Source organism: Lithobates pipiens, unplaced genomic scaffold (assembly GCF_037356315.1).
Source record: "Lithobates pipiens isolate NorthernLeopardFrog02 unplaced genomic scaffold, aLitPip1_a1.2 Scaffold_23, whole genome shotgun sequence".
NCBI lineage: Eukaryota > Metazoa > Chordata > Amphibia > Anura > Ranidae > Lithobates > Lithobates pipiens.
Window position 1 is genome coordinate 277,520,764 of NW_027507785.1, and position 18,400 is coordinate 277,539,163.

The window sequence follows — 18,400 nt, forward strand, 5'->3', positions numbered from 1 at the left end:
GAATTTATTGTTGGCCATTGATTGTTGGCCATTGACTTTTCTTGGCACCTTTAGTGCAAGAAAAGTCAAGAAAAATGCAGTCTGCATTCTCTGACCATCTCTTGTATCATGTTCTGACCATCTCTTGTATCATGTCCTCGGTCTCTGACCATCTCTTGTATCATGTCGTCAGTCTCTGACCATCTCTTGTATCATGTGCTCAGTCTCTGACCATCTCTTGTATCATGTCCTCAGTCTCTGACCATCTCTTGTATCCTGTCCTCAGTCTCTGACCATCTCTTGTATCATGTCCTCAGTCTCTTTCCATCTCCTAAATCATGTATAAAATTGCTTAAACCTAAACATATTGCTAAATAATATTAGCAACATTTTTGGTGCACCTCTATCAGACATGATACAGGAGATGGTAAGAGACTGCAGACATAGTACAGGAGATGGTTAGAGACAGCAGACATGATACAGGAGATCAATGCAGCCTCTCCAGTGCCCGTCATATGCAGCCTGCCAGTGCCCAGCAGCCTCACCAGTTTCCATCATATGCAGCCTGCCAGTGCTCAGCAGCCTCACCAGTGTCCATCATATGCAGCCTGCCAGTGCCCATCATATGCAGCCTGCCAGTGGCCAGCAGCCCCACCAGTGCCCATCATATCCAGCCTGCCAGTGCCCAGCAGCCCCACCAGTGCCTGTCATATGCAGCTTGCCAGTACCCAGCAGCCCCACCAGTGCCCGTCATATGCAGCCCGCCAGTGCCCATCATATGCAGCTTGCCATTGCCCAGCAGCCCCACCAGTGCCTGTCATATGCAGCCTGCCTGTGCCCGCATCAGCGGCCAGACAATTGAGCTCTGTGAAACATGGAGATTGCGGCGAGGAGGAGGAGGGAGTGGAGGACTGGGCACGCCAGGATGACACTCCTGCAATGGGCAGCACCCATGGCGGGGCTTTCAGTATCGGCTGTTTTTCTCTTTTGGCCTAATGAAAAAACACCTTTTTCAGACGATAATTTCCGCCAGCCGAATTTTCAGTGCATCTCTAAAATGAAGCTATTTAAGCGAAGGATGCCTGTACTTGTGCTTTCAGAACCAAACCTAAGTCCCAACAAGGATTTCCTTAGTGGTTGTATATGGATTACTGCCTGCATGAAGCATTTGTTCAATGGCTCTTCCACCAATCTTCAGCCTGAAAAAGAGCATAAAGGCAGGGACCTGTACTTTATTGGAGTTGTATGCCAGACCAACCTCAAGCACTGATTGAAAAAATGTCCAGGATATTGGCTAGAGCTGTGGACATAGGCGGGCAGAGTGGCGTGTCAGTCTGACACACTGCATCTCCGATCGTGGTAAGGAGCCTCTGACAAAACCAGGGGAAGTGCTGGTAAACGTCTTTCCTCAGTTCACGCTGACTGGGAGAGCCGACCAGGGGGGGGGGGGGGTCGGTGCTGATAATCAGCACATTGATTATCAGCACAGCCCCCATCAGATGTGCCCAACAGCTGCCAGTCAGTGCCCCTCAAAGTCTCTCAGTACCGAACAAAGTGCCAGTCAGAGCCCACCACAGTGCCCAGCAGTAACACCTGTCAGTAACTGTACCTGTCATCAGTGCTGCCTATCAGTCCCATCTATTAATGTCCATCAGTGCCATCTGTCAGTGTTGCCTATCAGTGCCCATCAATTTTACATATGAGTGGCCATCAGTGTCACCTCATCGGTGCCAGTCAGTCAAGGAGAAAACTAAATTTTATGACAGGAACTAAGAAAACCCTTTTTTTTCAAAAATTTTGGTTTGTTTAGCAAAAAATAAAAACCCGAGAGGTGATCAAATACCACCAAAAGAAAGCTCTATTTGTGGGAAGAAAATTATAAAAATGTAGTTTGAGTACAGTGTTGCATGACCGCGCAATTGTCATTCAAAGTGCGACAGTGCTGAAAGCTGAAAATTGTCCTGGGCAGGAAGGGGCGAAAGTGCCTGGTATTGAAGTGGTTAAACAAAAATCGTACGATCTGGCTTCAGGTGAACTGTCGTGATCGACTCTTGAAAGCTATGTAGTTACAATCGGATTATCATACGATCGCTTCAAAAGCGCTATTTTTTTGTCTGATTGTGTGTATGGGCCATTAGGCTTCATGCAGACATGTGTACAATGTGCAGAGCCTGGATAATGCCTCCCCCAGGACTCGCTGCCATCACCTATTCAGATGAATGGGAAGAGGCGGCTGTATGCGGTTCTACGTCAGGGTGGGCATAAAGCTCCTGCACACTATCTGCATTGGAATCATATGTCAGTGCGCATGCGGTTGCAGACATCCCAAGTCTCCCACGAGGTGTGGAAGTCTCCCACATTTCCGTGGCGGCTCCCGCACACCCGCAGGCGCCTCATGATCTCCCGGGAATGATCGGGGGGGGGGGGGGCGGGGAACAGCTGTGAACACCGATCTCCTTTGTATCGATTTTTAGCTGAAAGAACGCTCCTCCTTCTCTCCCTCCCGCGGCTGTCAGCTAAAAAGCTATACAGGGAGATCGGTGTTCATGTCCCTCCTGCTGCACCGATCATTCCCAGCTGTTCTTTGTGCTCCTCCCCCGACCCCTCCGTGTCCTTCTCTGCCCCCCTGTTCTCCTCCGGCCCACTCCATGTCCCTCTCTGTCCCCCTGTTCTACTCCGGCCCACTCCATGTCCTTCTCTGCCCCCCTGTTCTCCTCCGGCCCACTCCATGTCCTTCTCTGCCCTGCCCGTTCTCCTCCGGCCCACTCCATGTCCTTCTCTGCCCTGCCCGTTCTCCTCCGGTCCACTCCATGTCCTTCTCTGTCCCCAGTTCTCCTCCGGCTCACTCCCTGTCATTCTCTGCCCTGCCCGTTCTCCTCCGGCCCAATCTATGTCCTTCTCTGCCCTGCCCGTTGTCCTCCGGCCCACTCCATGTCCTTCTCTGTCCCCCTGTTCTCCGGCCCACTCCATGTCCTTCTCTGTCCCCCTGTTCTCCGGCCCACTCCATGTCCTTCTCTGTCCCCTTGTTCTCCTCCAGCCCACTCCATGTCCTTCTTTGTCCCCCTGTTCTCCTCCGGCCAACTCCTTGTCCTTCTCTGTCCCCCTGTTCTCCTCCGGCCCACTCCATGTCCTTCTCTTCTCTGCCCTGCCCGTTCTCCTCCGGCCCACTCCATGTCCTTCTCTGTCCCCTGTTCTCCTCTGGCCCACTCCATGTCCTTCTCTGTCCACCTGTTCTCCTCCGGCCCACTCCATGTCCTTCTCTGCCCTACCCGTTCTCCTCTGACCCCCATGTTCTCCTCTGCCCCTCCTGTCCTCCTCCTCCACCCCCCCGCAGCTGGCTCCTTTCCTATTCCACCGGCTGTGGGGGGGGGGGGGGGGGGGGGAGACTGTCAGAAATAGGACCCAGTGAGTGAGATCGCTCCTGGGTCCTGTGTTAACTGAGCAGAGTAAACTAGGTTTTCTTTGCTCAGTTTATGAATGGAGAGGAGCCTCTGTCTCCTGTTTATTCATCTTCAGTGCTGAGAAAGGGACTGGGGAATCTGTGTCCTCAGTCCCTTTGTCTGTCTCAAAGGGGAGATGTCAGGGGTGTGTTTAGACATCTCACCAAAGCCCCCCCCCCCCCCCCCCCAAAAAAAGTAAAAAAATACTGTAAAAAAATTCAAAAAAATTAAAAAGTGTAAAAAAAATTAATAAACTACTGACACCACTCTCCTCTTCCCTACCAACACTGTCCACTGCCCCAAACCCCCCCCATAAAGAATTGTGCAAAAAATAAAAATAAAAACAAATTAAAGTGTAAAAAAATAAATTAAAAATAAAAAAACGACTGACACCGTCCACTGCCATATACCACCCCCCCCCCCCCATCCCAGGAAGCACTGTGAAAAAAATATTGAAAAAGTAGGGTGGGGTTGCGGGTGCAAAATGCCACCTCCCTGAAATTAGTTTTTGCAGGTTGGGGTGTGTGCGGTTGCTGTATGCATGCCCCCGTGGGTGCTAATCCGCCTGTCCACACTCATCTCAATGGGTGGCTGTAGCAGGTTGTGAGGTAGGTATCATGCAGGCTCTGTACAGCCGTGTCCATGAAGCTGAACAGCCGGGGAATTATCATTTGTAAAGTGAGAAGCCAGCAATGGCAGCTTCCATGTTCCTCTCAGAACTGGTTTCTGATTTAGCAAAGTGGAATTCGTTTTGGTACATTGCGTCTGTTACATAAACCAGAGACACAGATTCACAGCCTGGACGTGGCTCTCAGTTTCAGATACCTTGCAGTGCCTGTGTGCTATGACTATATGACTGTACTGCTATAATCGCAGTCAGTCACACTGTGATTTATACTGAGCACACGCTGCTCTTCCCTCACTGGCCAGAACAGATTCACGTGGCGCAGATCCTGCTTCTTTCAGGATACACACCGGACCTCCCCGGAGGCGTGGTCTCAGGACCCCATTGGTCGCAGACTGTCAGACTCAGTTGAGTTCTGCTTCTACTTCCGGCAACAACTGGAGCTGATTGGTGACGTGATCCGAGCTGTAAGTGAGTGTGCGGCGCTCCCTCCAACCCGACCTAAGCCTGGCACAGAGACCCCCGCCTCCTCCCGGGTGTACAGGGCACAAGGGGTGGGAGAGCTCCATTGTTCATGTGCTCACGGCTGCTGCTATCTTCCAGTGCATTGTATACAGGGGCTCAGTCAGTGACAGACAGTGCTGATTCATTGTAGTGACATGCTCAGGAGCTGTGTGCATTATAATATGAGAGGTAGTCTTAGGTCCCTGCTTTAAAGTGTTACTAAACCCACAACAGTAAAATCAGTCTGTATATGCAGTAAAGCATGCTGGTTATACTCTCTTTGGAACCTAAACCCACTTAAAAAAAAAAATCTGAAACCTACAAGACAAAGGCAGAATGAGCTAGTATGTATAGCATACTAGCCCATTATGTAATACCTGAGAGCGAAGCCTTTGCTGCGGTACACAGCACCGGCCACCGAAATTACTTCGGCTCCAGTGATGCGATTGGCTGGAGCTGCAATGACATCACCCCTGCGCATGCCGCCGGTAATTACCAGTAACGGCACACTCATTGAAGCAACAGCACACGCGTGCCACTCCTGCAATGCGTGTGTGACTAGGGGTGCAACGGGTCACCCCGCTCGGTTCGGCACATGCCGCGATCCGCGGTCTCGGCCTTAGGAAAGGCAGCGGCTTCGGCCTAGCTCTGAAGCTGCGGCCATCTTTCTACACCCAGGCCGTTTACACTGTGATCGCTCCGACAGAGCGATCACTTGTAACAAAACCTGCGTCATGTCATGTCGCAGGTTCCTCTCTCCCCTCTCTGTACTAATCTGTACAGTGGAGGGGAGAGATCCAGAGATGGAAGCAGCCATCCCTCCATACCCTGCCAACACTCTAGCAATACCCTGCCAACACTCTAGCAATACCCTGCCAACACTCTAGCAATACCCTGCCAATACTCTAGCAATACCCTGCCAATACTCTAGCAATACCCTGCCAATACTCTAGCAATACCCTGCCAATACCCTGCCAATACTCTAGCAATACCCTGCCAATACTCTTCAATACCCTGCCAATACCCTGCCAATACTCTGCAATACCCTGCCAATACTCTAGCAATACTCTGCCTGCCAATACTCTAGCAATACCCTGCCTGCCAATACTCTAGCAATACCCTGCCAATACCCTGCCAATACTCTAGCAATACCCTGCCAATACTCTAGCAATACCCTGCCAATACTCTAGCAATACCCTGCCAATACTCTAGCAATACTCTGCCTGCCAATACTCTAGCAATACTCTGCCTGCCAATACTCTAGCAATACTCTGCCTGCCAATACTCTAGCAATACTCTGCCTGCCAATACTCTAGCAATACCCTGCCTGCCAATACTCTAGCAATACCCTGCCTGCCAATACTCTAGCAATACCCTGCCTGCCAATACTCTAGCAATACCCTGCCTGCCAATACTCTAGCAATACCCTGCCTGCCAATACTCTAGCAATACCCTGCCTGCCAATACTCTAGCAATACCCTGCCAATACTCTGCAATACCCTGCCAATACTCTAGCAATACTCTGCCTGCCAATACTCTGCGATACCCTGCCTGCCAATACTCTGCTGTACCCTGGCGATACTCTGCCGTACCCTGCGATACCCAGCCTTACCCTGCAGTACCCAGTCATACCCAGCCATACTCAGCCAATATTTCAGTGAGGGAGATGGTGGATATTACAGTGGAGACTATATGGTGGTGGAATTTTCACAGGTTTTTGCAAATTAAATTATTATTTGCTGATCTGAAAAATGATCCAATCCGTGACTCTGATTTGAGGAACGATCTGATCTGTGGGTGTTTTGATCCGTCGCACCCCTAGCACCGACTCAGTGTGAAAGCACTCGGGCTTTCACATTCGGGCAGCATGGGAGGCAGTTTTCAGGCACTATTTCTAGGGCTAAAACGCCTGAAAACTGCCCAAGTGTGAAAGGGGTCTTAGAGCGGTCATTATTGCCCAACCGCTAATGAGATTCTTGCTTTCATTCATTTTCTAATGCAGGTTTGAGTTTTCTTTACAAGTCTTTTTAAAATTAATTCATAATTTTGGAAAACAAATGAGTAAAAGGGTCAGGTCTGAGAATGTAGGCCCTTTACAAAATAATCTGGAGTGGGTGACTGGGGACAAAGAGCAGGCAAATTTATTAAATACTTTCTTCAGCTCTGTGTATACAAAGGAGCACGGGGGGAGCTCATGTCCATAATGGGGATGGTAGTGACACAGCCCCAAATGATCCATAATGGCTCAAAAGTGATATGATCCAGAGATATTTAGATTGGATAAAGTGGAATATCGCTGTTATGGCAGCAGCTAGCTGCTATAACTCCAGTATCCTCTTCTTCTTCAGCTGGCGGTCCGCTTTCCAATAAGATTGGTCTCTGCGGCGGTTTTGCTGCAAGATCACTTTTATCAGCGGTGGTGCCCTCCACTGTTTACCAGTGCAGTGGCGGAGGCGATTGGACCTTCACCCTTGCTGGGCATGGAGATGATTGAGGGGATGATGGCCCCCACCCGTCTCCATAACATTGCAGGGCGGAAGCAACGTCAAAAAGTCACTTCCGCCCATAGCTTTTAAAGGGCCATTTTAAAAAAACAAACTTATTTTTTTTTATTTATTGCATTTTAGTGCAAATATGAGATCTGAGGTCTTTTTTTTTTTACCCAGATCTCATATTTAAGATGTCCTGTCATGCTTTTTTTTCTATTACAAGGGGTGTTTTCATTCCTTGTAATAGGAATAAAAGTGACACAATTATAAAAAAACTATTTAAAAAAGTTTAAAAATAAAAGGTAAAATAAATAAGAAAAAAAGTTTTTTTAAATGTGCCCGCCCCACGAGCTCGTGTGCAGAAGCGAACGCATACATGAGTAGCGCCCGTATATGAAAAAAAGGTGTTCAAACCACACATGTGAGGTATCGCCACGATCGTTAGCGTGAGAGCAATGATTCTAGCTCTAGACCTCTTCTGTAACTTCAAGCATGCAACTTGTAGAATTTTTTTAAACGTCGCCTATGGAGATTTTTAAGGGTAAAAGTTTGTCCTCATTCCACAAGCGGGTGCAAGTTTGAAGCATGACATGTTGGGTATCAATTTACAAGGCGTAACATTATCTTTTACAATATAAGAAAAAATTGGGCTAACTTTACTCTTGTCTTATTTTTTTATTAAATTGTATTTTTTCCAAAAAAAGTGCACTTGTAAGACTGCTGCACAAATACAGTGTGACAGAAAGTATTTCAACAACCTCCATTTTATTCTCTAAGGTGTTAGAACCCCCAAACATTATACATTTTTTTTCTAAGTCATTTTCTAGCAAAAAAAAAAATGTTTTTAACTTGTAAACAACACATCTCAAAAAGAGGCTTGGTCCTTAACCCCCCTAGCGGTAATCCCGAGTCTGGCTCGGGTTAGGAATTTACTGATAGAAGCGGTAACCCCGAGCCAGACTCGGGATCGCTTCGCTGGATGCAGGGAAGGCACAGGGAGACTTACTTACCTTGTCCCCTGGATCCAGCGATGTCCCCCGCGCTGTGTGATCGAGCTGTCCTCGGCTCGATTCACAGTGCCGAATGCCGCCGAGCTCCGCTCCCTGCGACGTTACGGTGCACGGGAGCGGAGAACGGCGGCAAATTCAAAAAAGTAAAAATACACAAAACACACACAGCACTGTAATCTTACAGATTACAGTGCTGTATTAAAAAATACACACCCCCTTTGTCCCTAGTGGTCTGTGCAGTGCCCTGCATGCACTTTTATATTATAAATACTGTTTTTTTCTGCCTGGAATTTGGAGATTGCCCATAGCAACCAAAAAGTGTCCCTTTTTCAGTGTTTTTGGATTTGATTACATTATTGAATAATTTTTAGTATTCTTTATTATATTATAAACTTTATCATATCCGGGATGTCTGCTAGACTCTGGTTTGAACAGATTTAAGAGAGTTATTCCTAAGAATTACAGGACTACAAAATAAAACGCCAAATTCCCATGCAAAATAATTGTACTGCTTTCAGCGCCTAAAACCGGACTGAATCATACCGCCAGGGAGGTTAAGTGGTTAACCTTAAACTGCTCGGGGGGTTTTCACTGTCAGGGCAATAAGGATGTGTAACTCTCTTCCACAATTGGTGGTGGAAGCAGGGAGTATGGATATTTATAAAAGATTCTTGGATGTGCATCTTAAAGAACACAACATATAGGGATATGGGAAATAATTATAGACACTGACACACATAGACGCACAGGTTGAACTGAATGGACTATTATCTTTATCTTTATTCAACCTTGCTTCTATGTAACATCCTTACAGGATGTCTCCAACTTACAAGCCGACCTCATTGCACTGTTTAATTGGGTGACTATGTAGCAAATGAGGTTTAATGTTGATAAATGTAAAGTTAGGCTGAGAATATGCATGCATCATACATGCTAGGGGGAGTACAACTGGGGGGATCCATAATGGAGAAGGATCTGGGGGTTTTGGTAGATCATAAGCTTAATAATAGCATGCAATGCCAAGCTGCGGTCTCCAAACTGAGCAAAGTCCTTTCTTGTCTTAAGTGAATTATGGACTCCAGAGAGAGAGACATCATTTTGCCCCTGTACAAATCATTAGTAAGACCTCCTCTGTAATTTGCAGTTCAGTTTTGGCAGCAGTTCTCAAAAAGGATATCTGCAAACCTAGAGAAACTGCAGAGAAGGGCAACCAAACTAATAAGAGGTATGGAGGAACAAGCAGAAATTAGAGAAACTGCATTTGTTCTCTCTTGAGAAGAGGAGATTAAGGGGGGATATGATCACCATGTATAAATACATTAGGGGTGCATATAGTGAAATTGGTGTTGAGTTATTTACTTTAAGGGCATCACAGAGGACAAGGGGGCACGGTTTATGATTTCATTTCCAAATACAGAAAGGTTTCTTCACAGTAAGAGCTGTGAAAATGTGGAACAGACTCCCTCCAGACGTGGTTTTGGCCTGCTCCATAGATTGGCCTGGATTCTTTCCTAAATATACAAAATGTAAAAGTGTACTGACATTTCTTGGTAAAGTTGATCCAGGGAATATGCGATTGCCTCTCGGGGATTCAGGAAGAAATGTTTCCCTTGCTGTATTAAGTTGGATACATGATCTGCTGAGGTTTTTTTGCCTTCCTCTGGATCACCTGTGGATATAGAATTGGGTATATGGGATTGTGTTGTGTGTTTTTTTTATTTATTTTTTTAATGGTTGAACTAGATGAACTTCTCTTTTTTTCCAATCTGACAAACTATGGTTCCTTGTAAGTCTGATCGGTTTTCTAAGCCAACGACATGCCCCGAGGCAAACTCCAAAGCCCAGGAATGTCCCTGGCAAGTCTGCACCTGGCATGCTTTGGTAACTCCAAGTGTATTTCTACTTTTGCAGCCAAACTGAGATAATATCTTCTTTTATATTTGTATACTTTGTTCCCATTCTCATACAGTTCCTTGAAAAAGTATACATATGCCTTTGAAAGTTTCCACATTTTGTCATGTTACAACCAAAAATGTAAATGTATTTTATGAGATAGACCAACACAAAGTAGAACATAATTGTGGTGCGGAAAGAAAATGATAAATGGTTTACAAATAAATATCTGAAAAGTGTGGCTTGCATTTGTACTCAGCCCCCTTTACTCTGATACCCCTAACTGAAATCTAGTGGAACCAAAATAGAGTCCACCTATGTGTAATTTATTCTCAGTATTGATACGGCTGTTCTGTGAAGTCCTCCAGTGGTTTGTTAGAGAACCTTAGTAAACAAACAGCACAATGAAGGCCAAGGAACACTCCAGACAGGCCAGGGATAAAGTTGGGGAGAAATTTAAAGCAGGGTTAGGTTATAAAAAAAAAAAAAGCCCAAGCTTTGAACATCTCACCTAGCACTGGTTAATCTATAAGCTTTAAATATTCAATCCATGAATATTTAGCACTGTTCAATCCATCATGAGAAAATGGAAAGAGTATGGCACAACTGCAAACCCACCAAGACATGGCCGCCCACCTAAGCTGACAGACTGGGCAAGGAGAGCATTCATCAGAGAAGCAGACGAGGTCCATAGTAACTCTGGGGGAGCTGCAGAGATCCACAGCTCAGGTGGGAGAATCTGTCCACAGGACAACTATAAAGCCTCGTACACACACTTCGATTTTCGGACAACCGAACGTCCGTTTTTTTTGGCATGCTAGTCTCATGTCGAAAGTGCAGAGGTTACTCGCAATATGAAAATTTTCATATGACAGAATACGTCAAAAGTGATGTAATGTGTTGAATAGTTTTGTATGTATTCTTTTGTTTCTGGGCATGCGTAGTCTTGCTCTTAGGTTTTGTTTTTTTTTTGCACGAAAACCGTACTTATGAAATGAAAATCCGACGTTGAGTTCACATCTGACAAAAATGTTATAGTCTGCACATCCATCTTTTGTCTGACGAAAAAGTTGAAAGCATCGCACTAACGATCCGAAAATCGGCAGACAGCCCGTCGTACGAATTTTTCCATCCAATTTTTGTATTGTGTACAGGCCTTTAGGCCTGCATTCCACAAATCTGGCCTTTATGGTAGACTGGCAAGAAGAAAGCCATTGTTGAAAGAAAACCATAAAAAGTCCTGATTGCAGTTTGTGGTAAGTCATATGGGGACACAGCAAACACGTGGAAGAAGGTGCTCTGGTCAGATGAGACCACAATTCAACTTTTTGGTCTAAAACCAAAATGCTATGTGGTGGGGGGTAAACTAACACTGCACTTCACCCTGAACGCACCATCTCCACCGTGAAACATGGTGGTGGCAGCATCATGTTCTGGGAATGCTTTTTTTCAGCAGGGACTGGGCAGTTGGTCAGAACTGATGAAAAGATGGATGGAGCCAAATACAGGGCAATCTTAAAAAGAAAAAACCTGTTAGCGTCTGCAATAGACTTGAGACTGGGGCTTAGGTTCACCTTCTAGCTGGACAATGACCCTAAACATACAGCCAGAGCTACAATGGATTGGTTTAGATCAAAGCATATTTGTGTTAGAATGGCCCAGTCAAAGTCCAGACCTAAATCCAATTGAGAATCTGTGGCAAGACTTGAATATTACTGTTCAGACGCTCTCCATCCAATTTGACAGAGCTTGAGCTATTTTGCAAAGAAGAATGGGCAAAAATGTCACTCTCTAGATGTGCAAAGCTGGTAGAGACATCCCTAAAAAGACTTGCAGCAAAAGGTGGATCTACAAAGTATTGACTCGAGGGGCTGAGTACAAATGCAGGCCACACTTTTTCAGATATCCATTTATAAAATATTTTGAAAACCATTTATCTTTTTCCTTTAACTTCACAATTACAGTGCCTTGCAAAAGTATTCCCCCCCCCCCCTTGGCTTTTTACGTATTTTGTTACATTACAGCCTTTAGTTCAATGTTTTTTTAATCTGCAAATATTAATACATATCGGCTTAAACTGAGAAAAAAATTAGCTTTTTTTTAAAAATTGGGATATTTATTATAGCAAAAAGTACAAAATATTGTGGTTTTTATTTTTAAATTTTTTTCAAAATTGTCGTTCTTTTTTTGTTTATAGTGCAAAAAACAAAAACCGCAGAGATGATCAAATACCTCCAAAAGAAAAGGGAGAAAAGGGATGCCAATTTTTTTTGGGTGCAGCGTCGCACGACCGCTCAGTGACGAATCGCAAAAAATGGTCCAGTCATTCAGCAGCCAAACATTCGGTGCTGAAGTGGTTAAGCTGGGGACAACTAGTCCTTGAGGAAGTCTAGTCCACACTTTCACAGCTACTAGACCCCTTTCATGCGGGGCGAATCCGATTTGCTCAGTAGGGGATCTGTCCACGACGAAGGGGTCCTGCGTGGCTCTGAAGCGTTGCACTTGTCTCTGTGACCTCTCTGCAATAAACCTTTTTGGATGGTGATTGTTGATCCATGGTGTACTGCCACATACAGTGCCTTGCGAAAGTATTCGGCCCCCTTGAACTTTTCAACCTTTTGCCACATTTCAGGCTTCAAACATAAAGATATAACATTTTTATTTTTTGTGAAGAATCACCAACAAGTGGGACACAATTGTGAAGTGGAATGAAATCTATTGGATTTTTGAAACTTTTTTAACTAATAAAAAAAGAAAAGTGGGGCGTGCAAAATTATTCGGCCCCCTTGCGTTAATACTTTGTAAAGCCACCTTTTGCTGCGATTACAGCTGAAAGTCACTTGGGGTATGTCTCTATCAGTTTTGCACATCGAGAGACTGAAATTCTTGCCCATTCTTCCTTGCAAAGCAGCTCGAGCTCAGTGAGGTTGGATGGAGAGCGTTTGTGAACAGCAGTTTTCAGCTCTTTCCACAGATTCTCGATTGGATTCAGGTCTGGACTTTGACTTGGCCATTCTAACACCTGGATACGTTTATTTGTGAACCATTCCTTTGTAGATTTTGCTGTATGTTTGGGATCATTGTCTTGTTGGAAGATAAATCTCCATCCCAGTTTCAGGTCTTTTGCAGACTCCAACAGGTTTTCATCCAGAATGGTCCTGTATTTGGCTGCATCCATCTTCCCCTCAATTTTAACCATCTTCCCTGTCCCTGCTGAAGAAAAGCAGGCCCAAACCATGATGCTGCCACCACCATGTTTGACAGTGGGGATGGGGTGTTGAGGGTGATGAGCTGTGTTGCTTTTACGCCAAACATATCGTTTTGCATTGTGGGCAAAAAGTTTGATTTTGGTTTCATCTGACCAGAGCACCTTCTTCCACATGTTTGGTGTGTCTCCCAGGTGGCTTGTGGCAAACTTTAGACAAGACTTTTTATGGATATCTTTTAAGAAATGGCTTTCTTCTTGCCACTCTTCCATAAAGGCCAGATTTGTGCAGTGTACGACTGATTGTTGTCCTATGGACAGACTCTCCCACCTCAGCTGTAGTTCTCTGCAGTTCATCCAGAGTGATCATGGGCCTCTTGGCTGCATCTCTGATCAGTCTTCTCCTTGTCTGAGCTGAAAGTTTAGAGGGACGGCCAGGTCTTGGTAGATTTGCAGTGGTCTGATACTCCTTCCATTTCAAAATGATCGCTTGCACAGTGCTCCTTGGGATGTTTAAAGCTTGGGAAATCTTTTTGTATCCAAATCCGGCTTTAAACTTCTCCACAACAGTATTATGGACCTGCCTGGTGTGTTCCTTGGTCTTCATGATGCTCTCTGCACTTTCAACAGAACCCTGAGACTATCACAGAGCAGGTGCATTTATACAGAGACTTGATTACACACAGGTGGATTCTATTTATCACCATCAGTCATTTAGGACAACATTGGATCATTCAGAGATCCTCGCTGAACTTCTGGAGTGAGTTTGCTGCACTGAAAGTAAAGGGCCCGAATAATTTTGCACGCACTACTTTTCAGTTTTTTATTTGCTAAAAAAGTTTAAAATATCCAATAGATTTCGTTCCACTTCACAATTGTGTCCCACTTGTTGGTGATTCTTCACAAAAAATAAAATTTTTATATCTTTATGCTTGAAGCCTGAAATGTGGAAAAAGGTTGAAAAGTTCAAGGGGGCCGAATACTTTCGCAAGGCACTGTATGTACACTTGTTTGATATTTCCAGGATCCAGCTGGTAATCGCTGCAACACCCACCACTTTATGAGCCTTATTTGCTAGGAATGTGTGTGATAGGAATATAGATAAGACTTCTCTATGGGCAGTCTGGTGTAAACGGACTGGCTGTCTGTGTACACCCGCTATAACACTGATCCAATCTACCTACACAGAGAGGAGACACCCTGTTACATTTGTAGCGGACCGGATTGGAGGTCCGTTTACACTCGCTGGTCCATAGAAATGCATGGACCATCCATCCGGTCTGCTTGAAAAACCTGACAGGTGAACCTGATCGGATCACTTATGTAAAAGAGGCCTTACTGTGAAGAAGCCTTTCCATATGCAGATGTTAAATCTTTTTTTCCCCTCTCTAATGGCCTGAAACTGAAAACTCAACACCAAGTTCACTTTAACCACTTCCCGACCAGCGCACGGCGATGTACGTCGACAGAATGGCACGGGCAGGCATATTGGCGTACATGTACGTCCAATATTCGTTGCCGCCGTGCCATCGGGAGCGCGCCGCCGGCGGCGCGCTCCCGCGCTGGTCGGGACCCCCGTGAGTCCGGTCGCGGGACCCGCGGACTCGATCGCCGCGGGCACCCCCGCGATCGTCTCACGGAGCGGCCGAATGGAGGAAATGCTGTATAAACAAAATTTTTCCATTCTGCCTAGCAACTAGTGACGCTGATCTCTGCTCCATGTGATTGGAGCAGAGATCAGTGTACACTAAATGAAAGCCCAACCCCCCCACAGTTAGTAACACACCCCTAGGAACACTTAACCCCTACACTGCCACCCACTGGTTAACCCTTTCACTGCCAGTGTCATTTACACAGGAATCACTGCATTTATATAGCAGTGATTACTGTATAAATGACAATGGTGTCAAAAATGTCCGATGGGTCCCCCACAATGTCGCAGTCACAATAAAAATCGCAGATCGCCGCCATTACTAGTAAAAAAAAAAATAATAAAAAATTATTAATAAAAATGCTATAAAACTATCCCTATTTTGTAAACGCTATAACTTTTGCGCAAACCAATCAATAATCGCTTATTGCGATTTTTTTACCAAAAATATGTAGAAGAATACGTATCGGCCTAAACTGAGGGAAAAAAATGTTTTTTTATATATTTTTGGGAGATATTTATTATTACAAAAAGTAAAAAATAATGCGTTTTTTTCAAAATTATCGCTCTATTTTTGTTTATAGCGCAAAAAATAAAAACCGCAGGGGTGATCAAATACCACCAAAAGAAAGCTCTATTTGTGGGAAAAAAAGGACGTTAATTTTGTTTGGGAGCCACGTCGCACGACCGCGCAATTGTCAGTTAAAGCGACGCAGTGCCGAATCGCAAAAAGTGGTCTGGTCTTTGACCAGAAAATTGGTCCGGTCTGAAAGTGGTTAAGGACCACTTATGTATTTATACATGGTGATCATACCCCCCTTAATATCCTCTTTATGGGGGAAATCCATACATTTACCGTGGCTTCTAATTGAGTTACTTGCGATTTATTAGTCTGGACAGTCTCTGTTCTCTGTACCTGGCAATCTTTTGTAATATTGAGTATGGCAGCTTTTAGGTAGGGTTGTGGGTCAGGTTGAGGTCTCTTATTTGCAGCTTCTTCTTAAATCATCTGTATGTATAGTGGATGGTAAGATTTGCTAAATGATATTTTGTGTATTTTGCAGCAAAAACTGGACACCACCGAACTGGGTTAATGGCAGGCACCAATGACCTTACATTTCAAGGTAAATCCTAAGCTTCATATCAGTTTTGTTCAATCTCTATTATAGTATAAAGACTGTATATTACACAGGTAACTGTGTGAAGATCACACTTGGCTTGATACTATTGAGACCTCTTCCCTGGAATGAATAAAGTGTCATAGATAATCTTTAGATATCTGTCTAGCGGTAGTGGGACAAATGGCAGAGCTTGTGACAGATTCATGTACATGTTAATAAGATGTACAGGAGGTCCCCGAGTTACAAACCTCCGTCTTGCGAATGACTCCTACTTACGAACAGGAGGTGGCGTGATGTTCTGCGCATGTGCGACCACTTTTCGATGGCGGGCACATCGGAAAACGTTGTTTGCACATGCGCGGTTACTTGTAATTTTCCAATGTTTTCCGATGTTCTGTCAAGTAGCCGTGCATGCGCAAATGTCGTTTTCCGATGTTTTCCAATGTTCTGTCATCTCTGCTGTTCTGCGCAAGTGCTTTCGACTTGCGTACAAATCCGACTTAAGAACAAACCGGCAGTCCCTAACCCTTTGTAACTCGAGAACTGCCTGTGTATGAATCTGTCTCAGCTCTGACAGAACTGCCACCAGCATCTCTCTTGTGAGGTGATGGAGGTTTACAGGCAGAGAAGCTAGTTAGAGAAGTTTGGAGAGTTATGCCGCGTACACACAACAGGACTTAAGTCCGGCAGACTTTCGACGGAGTTCTGACGGAGTTCTGACAGAGTTCTGACGGACTTTCCGAATGAACGGACTTGGCCACACACAATCACACCAAAATCCGACGGATTCGAACGTGATGACGTATGACTGGACTAGAATAAGGAAGTTCATAGCCAGTAGCCAATAGCTGCCCTAGCGTCGGTTTTAGTCCGTCAGACTAGCACACACACGAGCGGATTTCTGGGTCCGGCAGAGTTCTGAGGGAAAAATTTGAAGCATGTTCCATTTCTAAAGTCTGTCAGACTTTTGCGAAAAGTCCGTTGCAGCCCACACACGATCGAATAGTCTGCCGGAATCATTCCGTCAGACTTTTGATGTTGAAAAGTCCGGTCGTGTGTACGGGGCATTAGGGAAACGTATGAGAGGATCTAAAAGAGATTTTTTTTTTTTCTCAGTGAAAAATAATTGCACATGCCACACAAAATGCGCAATTTACTTCAACATGGAAGAAGTCTTATTTACCTCCCCTTTCCTTCCTACTGACATGGCATTATTTCTGTATAAATTTGTCAGAACAGTAGCACCATATAGTAAAAGCACCATAAATAAGAACTATCAACACATGCGTTAATGCTTGCACTGAAAACGCTGCAGGGTTTTCATGAATTTGGTGCAATGCACATCACCAGAAATTTGTCATAATATATCACTATTGTATATTCATTTTTCATCCAGATGCTTCTGTTTAGCATAAGGCTCTCCCATGCTGATGATGAAACAACAAAGTCCTTTGCACTATGGACAGTCCACCCATCAAGCAGTTAGGACTTGTTCACATGTGCTTTGATCTCTGAAGAGGGATCCCCACTGCCTGCTTTAACCCCTAGAACTCCGCACTAGCGCCATGTAACCATGTGCACTGCACGCAGTTTTGGGGTGCTTGCAGAGTGGCCACATTCACTTAAATGGGTCGTGCTTGGTGATATACCCCACCAAACGTGACAGGGGGTATATTTCCTGCCATGGCCATTAAGCAAAACGGCATGAGTGTGGCATGTGTACAGCCACTGCCTCTGCAGTTAAAGGGGACAGTAAAAAAAATTACCGCCCCTCAACCGCTAGCATGAATGAACGAAACAATATAATGTAGCGCTAAAAAAGTGCCGTTAGAGTACGTGTAACAAGCGCTTTAACAGAAAAAGGAAGACTAATAAAGTCCAAATATTAAGTAAATACAATAGTCCTTGAAGTTCACGTGGGACACAGAATGTGGTGTTTCACACGGTGTAAAAACTAGAAAGTGGTCTTGGAGACATCTCACATCAGTGACATCTAGGTAGGTAAAAAGAAGATGGGTACTCTTACCGAAACCACCGGACCTGTGTATATACACAAGGTCATGCATGCATATATTTATAGATGAATCCCCGCAGGTCTATCTGCCACTGGAATTGCTGTGGGTCCTCTGGTCAAAGAAGGAGTAGTCTGTATCATCCACGAAATTCCAATTCCTCAAAGGTCCCGATGGAATGGACGAGAAGGACCAACTCCAACCCAAAAAACGGGGTAACAAACGAGGCCAAACTGTTGTACTCAGCTACTGGGAAAAGATTTAAAGGGTTGCGCCACACCTTGCACTCTGACAAAGCTTGCCTGCTGGTTTCGCTGCCTGTAGTGTTGGAAAAGAAACCATCTGCAGAGACTCCTGGATCGATTCCTCCCATCAGCAGCCGTAAATGGTTTACCGACACTTGCTCAATGAAAGATGTTCCGTATTTCCGGACGTAACACCACTCAAAAATCAGTATTATTCCAGATATCA

At 45.0% G+C, this 18,400-nt stretch overlaps 1 protein-coding gene across 8 annotated transcripts in view; it reads left to right on the forward strand.

Annotated features, from left to right (window-relative positions):
• Positions 1-4,403: 4,403 nt before the first annotated feature.
• Positions 4,404-18,400, forward strand: part of YIPF1 (Yip1 domain family member 1) — a 103,486-nt gene continuing 89,489 nt past the window's right edge. For 5 of the 8 annotated variants that reach the window (XM_077453293.1, XM_077453296.1, XM_077453297.1 and 2 more), the window contains exons 1-2: positions 4,404-4,511; positions 15,861-15,920. In XM_077453293.1, coding sequence (XP_077309419.1) covers positions 15,890-15,920 — 31 coding nt within the window. In that variant the 5' untranslated portion in view covers positions 4,404-4,511; positions 15,861-15,889. Of the gene's footprint in view, positions 4,516-12,137; positions 12,482-15,860; positions 15,921-18,400 lie in introns of all 8 variants that reach the window. The other 3 variants (XM_077453298.1, XM_077453295.1, XM_077453294.1) reach the window with 3 other exon arrangements.